The following is an 8,062-nucleotide window of genomic DNA, read 5'->3' on the forward strand; positions in this document are numbered from 1 at the left end:
CACAGGGAGACCCTTTAACCTTTTTATGTTTGTTTATTATGGGGAAAGCAAATTTGGTGTCTAATGCAAGTAAAACAACCTCTTCTCTAACTGTTCAGTTTGATGCATGTCTAGTCTCAGATAATCAGAGAAGCTTAGATAATCTGAGAAGGCTTTGAGGATGGGATGTACGTGCTGAGTTTTTCACTCAGTTTGTCTTCTCCTTGTCTACAGTATGATGACATGTGGTGGGTGTGATGGTTTGAATAAGAAATGTCCCCTGTAGGTACACATATTTGAACACTTTGAATTTGCCTCTTCCTTTTACTATTTTGAGTGTGTGTTTGTGTGTGTGTTGTGTATACACCTATGCCTGTTTGCACATGTATGGGCAAACTTGTGTGGGTACATATGTGTGTACATATATGCAAGTACATGTGTGTGTTTAGGCCAGAGGTTAGTATGTTCGGTCTCTTAGCCAAAGCCAGAAGCTCAGTAATATGATAATCTCCACAGCAGCTTGCTCTGGGAGTCCCTTGTCTTTTCTGAGTAAACCACTATGCCTATCCTGCATCTATGAGGGTTCTAGGATCTAAACTCTGATTCTTGAACTCTTATAACAAGCACTTTACCAGTGAGTTATTTTTCAGCCTTCAATTTCCTCTTTTGCCCCCTAACTCCTTCTGGAATTCTTCTGAACATGTTCCCTTCTTCCTTTCATGCCTTTCTCCCTTTCTTCCTCCCCTCCTCTTCCTCCTTCTAATTCTTCATAGCTCAATGAATTTATATTTAGAGTAGCTTACACATATACATATTTGAGATTATTTTCTGGGTGATTGGGCAATTTATTGGTGACTTTATCACCGAAGGAAAATGACTTCCTCCAATATGAATCCCTCAATAACCAGTAACAATTAATAACTCCTCAGTAGGGGTGGGTTCTCATGTGTTCTTCCCAGATCCATGCTTGAATTTTGATGATCTTTTTTTTGTCCAGGTGACCACAGCTGCTGTGAGTTCATGAGTATAATCACCATGTCATATCCAGAAGAGAGCATTTCTTAACACCCTTCTCCATACTCTATCCTCATGGGTTGTTTTTTTTTCTTTCTATTCCTCTTCCCTTAGTGTTTTTTGATCTTCAGGTGGTGGTGATAAATGTCTTCTTTAGGGTTGATCACTCAACAGATACTTTTTTAAAAAATTATTATTTAATGTATGAGTGCTCTACTGCATATACATCCACCTGCCTGAAGAGTGCATCAGATTTCCCTATAGATGGTTGTGAGGCACCATGTGGTTACTGGGAATTGAACTCAGGACCTCTGGAAGAGTAGCCAGTACTCTTAACTGCTGAGTCATCTCACCAGCCCCCATTCAACAGACACTTATTCTCAGAACTTTTACCAATTATGAGTCTTTGACCCCTTCAAAAGAAGCTACTCTGACCGGCATTGAAAGTAGCACTAATTTATGAGAATAAACACAAATATTTAGAAACTAGTTTGACATGCCCATTTAGCTAAATGGCAGTAGTAGGTTCCCTACCTAGGGTCTATGACCTCTCTAGCCATTAACTTACCGTATCTAAATTACCAGGCTTGAATTTCTTCCAGTAGGGAGGATCTTAAATGCAATTAGGAAGTGACTGATTATCCTTGTAGCATTTGTACCACTATTGAGTGAGTCAGTACATCTCACATAGAATGCTAATATTAGTACAGTATGAAAGGCCCATTTTGGGTAAGAAATTGATAGCTACTTTCTCCCTAGTACCCTGCATGGCATCTTCTGGTACAACAAAAGCTAACCATTAGGATAGAAGCTTCTAGCTGAGTTGTAGGTTGACTTATCCCATGTCTTATAACTGAATGTCTTATATGGTCTTCAACCATAAGATTATGTCATCTAGTTATGGTGGATAGCTAAGAGCAGGCGCAATAGCTTGTATTATTTTAGAGGTCTTTGGGGGCTTTCCTAATGAAAAAGATGCAGAGAGATAGGTATCCATAATCCCATTGACATTTAAGCACTGGAATTTTAATTTTGTAACCCACAGTTTCTGGGAACAGTATAATCTAACCAGTCAGAGTATCTCTGTTCAAAATCATTTAAAAATATTTTAAATTAGCTTATAAAGGGTGGATTTTTATACTTTTTACAAATTATTCGTTGTAGTTCACTCTCCTCTCATGATCTCCTCTCCCCTAACTCCAGTTCCAATTCTTACTTAAGCCTCCCTCACAGTGTTCATCACCTCTGTTTTTATATCACATGAGTTCTCCTGTCCATTTCTCAAAACTTTTTGTGAATATCCATCCAAATACAGATTCATTCAAGAAGAGACAAACGTATATGAACTTTAATGGTTTATGCTTAATTAATATTTTATTTCTATATTTGAACATTCTCTTTCTTCATTGAGAGCATGGCAATCTTTTTGAAGGAATCACTGAAGGCTTGTCTAACTTGCTTATTTCTCAGAGTATAAATGAACGGGTTCAACATAGGAGCAATTGATGTCATCAGAACTGCTACACCTTTATTGATAGCCACCGATTCCTTTGCCGAAGGGTTGATGTAAATGAAAATACAGCTTCCATAGGTGATTGAAACTACAATCATGTGAGAAGAACAGGTGGAAAAGGCCTTTTTCCTTTGCTGGGCAGAAGGGAATCTTAGAATGGTCTTGATGATATGTACGTAGGACAGAGTAACGCACACCAGGGTCAGAATGAAGGTCAGCACTGCACAGACAATCACCAGCTGCTCTATGAGCCAAGTGTCTGAGCACGAAATCTTCAAGATAGGAGATGCATCGCAGAAGAAATAATCAATAGCATTTGAGTCACAGAATCTCAAATTTAGGAACAGGGTAAGTGGTGGGAGTATGATGAGCAAGCCAGCCGACCAGCAGCAGAGAACAAGCGTCTGACACACTTTGCTGCTCATGATGGTTACATAATGCAGGGGTTTGCAGATGGCCACATAGCGATCATAGGACATAATGGCCAGCAGAAAAAATTCAATCACTCCAAAAACATCAGTAAAAAACACTTGAATGACACAAACATTATAAGTGATTGACCTGTCTCCTGTTGCTATGTTGTACAAATATCGAGGGATACAAGCGGATGTAAATGAAATTTCTAATATGGAGAAATTTTGTAGAAAAAAGTACATAGGTGTTTTAAGGTGGGAGTCTAATATAGTGAGGGATATGATGGTCAGATTCCCAGTTATGCTGAGCATATAGGCAAAAAATAGAAACACAAAAATTGGAATCTGAAGTTGAGGATCATCTGTTAGTCCCAGCAGAATGAAGGTGGTTATTGTGTTGTTTTTCATTACCAACTACTGAATTATCCAATCCTCATGTAAAATGTAGTGATGTCTTATTTGAAAAATGCTGGAGCCAGAAAGCAGTAAACAGTGACTTTTAGAGTGAAGTTATTCCTGGGTAGTTTCTTCTGCAAGTGGAAGCTGATACTGTTGACAGTCTTGAGTGTTTAGCTATTAAATAATTTAGTTTATTAGCTTCACAGTTTGTGATATATCTTAAAGATCAACTTAAATGCTATGACATTCATATTCTTCACATTTATACTTATAACCTATACCTAATTGGGTTCTCTTGTGGTGTTAGATTTGAATCACAATGTGTTCTGATTCAATAAAGTTATCGTTTTCATATGTCTAAGATTTCTTTTGTATTTGAAAGGTGTACATTCAAATGCCTTTCCTAGAATATTTGGTCCCCGATAAAATATAAACATGTAACAACTCATCTGGATTCCATGAACAAGCTCTGTTGCTTTAGCTGTAACTTGTACTTTTCATGTTGCCACGATGATTAAGCATGCATTTATGAAGTGCGTTTTCTCTTTTAAGTTGAAACTTCTACATTGCTTTATACCATCTCTATTTTTATATTTCTCTGTTAGCACGTAATTCATACACACTGTTTACTGGGATACACAATTCACTCCATGTGAAAATGTTTATTCAAGCTAAGAAAAGAAAAAAATATGTCCTTTATTCTTTCGGTGTATTGAGTATGGGAAATGTTTTAACAAGGTATTCATACTATCAGGTTCAAAAATCAAGTTAAAAACACTACACACACTTTCTATGTGCTGACTCTGAATAGCTACTTATTTCGATGTTTAGTTTGAATGTCACTTTACTAAAAGTCATCTAAAGCTCTATTGTCTGCATTGCTCATTTGTGCTCCTGTGTCAGGATATTCTACTTCAGCACTTTCTCTGAGAAAGTAAGCTTGTTGAAATCATGAACTGTTCTATTCTCTTAACCCTGATAGCAACCCAAACTAACACAGTCCTAGATTCGTAATCTACATATAAGAAACAGCTTAGCAGTATATACATATCCACACCATTGACTTACACACTGAAAGGGGCATCACATTCTTTGTGGGCGTCATTTGTAAATAGTTTTGTCACTGAAAAACTGCTTTGTATCTGTGTATGATATACAGATGTGTGCGTGAATGAGAGGTGTTCATGTATGTATATATGCATGCATTTGGAGCCCAGAGGTCCACATCAGGTGTCCTTCTCTATTGCTCTCTTATTTTCTGAGACAAAATCTTTCACTGAACCTGGGGTTTGCTGATTTGGCAAAGCTAGCTGGCCAGTGAACTCCACAGAACTTCCTAAGGATTACAGGTGTGCACCATAGCACCCGGCTTTTTATGTAGTTGCTGGGGATCTGAACTCAAGTCCTTGTGCTGGCAAGCATTTTATTCATTCAGCTCCTGTCATTGATTTTAACTTTAACATTTTTGTATGTTTTAAACTTGATCTTGATATTTCCTTTTTGTATTTGGAATAAGAGAGTTACTAGTGAGTAAAGACATTACTCTTTTACATGCTGTTCAAAATGTTAAATATCATCTCTTCCTTGCATTAGCTGTCATTATAGTCTGGTTACTGAAAATTTTAGGTTTTTTTTGAGACATTTGTCAGTAATACATTCAAGTTGGAAGTCAAGGAATTCACATACCTTAATATATAATGTTAACATTATTTGTACGATAATGTATAGCAAATTTTTTTTGCAGCTCCATAAAGACGATTAAGACCATTTAATTTACCATATTACATTTGTGTTAAAAGTTAAAAACTCTCTCTAGTTTTGTAAAACTGTTACGATTTCAAAGTTTTACCTATATTAAAAATAATATAAACAGATGCTAAACTTTAAAATAATTTCCTATATGCCGTTATCCATCACTTTAAGACTGTTAAAATATCTGTAAAGTGTGTTTTTATAGTTTCATAATTCTTAAAATGTACCTTCAATAGCTGAAGCTGCATTTATTTAGAACCTTTATGTAACAGAATGTTGTCTATGAACTTTACATTACTTTACCCTGAACTTCCAGTGTGGCTGTGTTATAGTAGTAACACTCAAATTGCCACAGATATGTTAAGTATACCTTTTCCCAAGATTATTTTTTTTAATGCTGTGTCGCATTATCTAGACCTGGTTGGCCTGGAACTCACTATATAGACTAGACTGGGCTTGAACTTACAGAGATTTGCCTGCCTGCTTCTGTCTCCCAAGTGCTGGGATTAATGGTGTGTACCACTATGGCTGGTGTGTGTGTGTGTGTGTGTGTGTGTGTGTGTGTGTTTGCTTTTCTCAAGATTTTTGGCAGTTTTCTATTCTTTGATATAAATTCTGGTTTATGAGGTTTTCATTAATAAAATTACGTCATGAAATAGGTTTTGATCTTCGAGGTTTTCATTCATAAAATTACACCATGATATAAGTTCTGTTCTTTAAGGTTTTCATTCATAAAATTTTACCAGGGAATAGTCAGCTTTTCAGTTTCCATTTAAGGATTTCACCACCATTATCTACAGCTTTTCTCTTGTATTTTCCATTTCTGTTTCTTCAATGGATATTTTAGTAATATATGAAAGTAGGACTTCCTAATTTTTGATTTAGTGTAATAGTTGCTCCATTGTATTTCTCAGGTGACACTTTCATTAGCACATTGAATGAAGTGTATTTTAGTTTCTGAATGATTATCTCCAGTGTTTGAGGATGAAGAGAAAACAATTCTGTCTACGTTTTCCCAATGAAACTAGCATGTTATGTAGAGGGTTGTTCTTTTGCCTTTAAAATAGTCACTGCCTCAAGAGATGAAGGCTGCATCCCCCTACATTCTATGGCAATTTTACTACCACCATCAATGGGAAGGAGAGCTAACAATAGTTTTGGAAGATCCATGACATTCCCAGGAACTATACAGTCTTAATGATTTTAGTCAGTTGAATGCACTGTTTTTAGCCTCCCTCCTTTTGTCAACACATGTCTTCTGAGTGTCCACTCCTGGAGTTAGTTTGTGGTAACTTGCTTATTCCTGTGCTACTGTGTGATAACCCTGGCTACAAAATAACCTTCATTTGCTTCATTAAGGGCAAATATATCCTAGCTTTAGAAAATAATTGCATCTTCCAAATGAATTTTTTATTAAAAAGTTTTCAGAGAGCCAATTTTGTTCACAACAGGATAAATTATCATACCGGGTGATTCTTGATTCTACATCTTTTCTCTTTAAACAGGAGAGTGAGGTTATGAAATCACAGCAACTGGCCATAAATTCACATGGTATTTACACTTTGATGAAAAAATGAGCACCGTTAAAATACAACTCAGAACTATCTGTGTATCTTTATGTAACAATTTATATAAATAACTACAGCAGTTGATTTTGGTAGGTCAGTTCCAATATGCTTACCAGAAAAATCATCGCCAAATATGAAGTTGAATGAAGAGCCACTGTGCTTATTCTTCTGACAGCTAACAGTAGGTTCTGCTGATTCTTTAACAAGAGTCTGGAGTCTATTTTAATACAGAGAACCTACAAGCAAAGACTCATGTAGAACTTTCTAGTTTCAGTGTACCAATCCCCACTTTCTCTCATGCTGTTCAAAGGCCTAGCCCTACAAAACCCCCAGAGTTTTTCATCTCCTACACACTGGACAGATTTTCTTAATTAGGTCTTTGGTTCCTTTTTATCCTAGGTATATATTCTAGATTTCTTTTGGTTGAAAATAAAACATAACTGTAAATGTTGTCTTCTTTTTTTCCAAAGTATTGGCATGATGACTTCTTTGGGTTTTTTTTTTTTTCACTGTTACAATTTGCGTTTGATTTATTTCCTAGACTTGAAACTAAATAAATAAATAAATAAATAAATAAATAAATATCTGAGTCCTCAGTGACCTATGTTCAGACATCGCTAATGAGCATCTATAATGAACTCTGGCAAAAAATCATGAAAGATGCTGTAGAGGGGACAGTGTCCTTAGAGACACTGGTACAGAATAAAAACACATGGGAAAAAATTTATATGGTCAAGAACTGGCTGGCATTCCCTGTGTTTTTCTCCTTACTATAAATAAAAGGTGAAAAACTATGAGACAGTTGAAACTACTATTTTTCTCAGGCATTAAGGTGATAAAACAAAAATATTAGAAAATTTGAAGCAAGTTTCCTTTAAATATTTGGAAATAAATGCCAGCATGAATATTTAAAAGTAGAAATATTATTTTATTATTTACAGTTATAACTTGCTTTTTCTCACTTAATTATGTAAAACTGTTATCTAAACAATGACCATAGAAATCTATGATATATGTTACATACTTTTCATCATCCATTTATATTTTAAATCACTCTTATTTGAGAATTTTGTACAATGTATTTCAATTATATTTGCTCCCCCTTTCTCCTCTTTCCATAACAACCCAACTTTATGTCTTAATTTTTAAACTCATTAAGCACAATCTGTCCATATATTCTTGGATATGTTGCCTTCATTGGAGGGTAGTAAACCTGCTAAGGGCTGCACCTTTAAAGGAAAAATAAATTTTCATGTTGGAATTCTATCCACTTAGGCCTGCATAAATATTGTACATGCTGTATCAACTGATTTGAATTAACATATGCAACTGTCATGATGGATCCAGGAAACCATTTCCTTGTAGTCATCCACTCCTACTTCCAAATGATCCCTGAGCCTTGGGGAAATGGGGTTATGATACAG

General features: G+C 35.7%; 1 protein-coding gene across 1 annotated transcript; it reads right to left on the reverse strand.

The window, feature by feature from the left end:
- Nucleotides 1-2,373: 2,373 nt before the first annotated feature.
- Nucleotides 2,374-3,327, reverse strand: LOC114638262 (olfactory receptor 6C2-like). Its single transcript, XM_028786677.1, has one exon. It carries the CDS (start codon nt 3,325-3,327, stop codon nt 2,374-2,376), a length of 954 nt encoding a protein of 317 aa, XP_028642510.1.
- Nucleotides 3,328-8,062: the final 4,735 nt, after the last annotated feature.

Source organism: Grammomys surdaster, unplaced genomic scaffold (genome assembly GCF_004785775.1).
Source record: "Grammomys surdaster isolate TR1022 unplaced genomic scaffold, NIH_TR_1.0 125562, whole genome shotgun sequence".
Lineage (NCBI taxonomy): Eukaryota > Metazoa > Chordata > Mammalia > Rodentia > Muridae > Grammomys > Grammomys surdaster.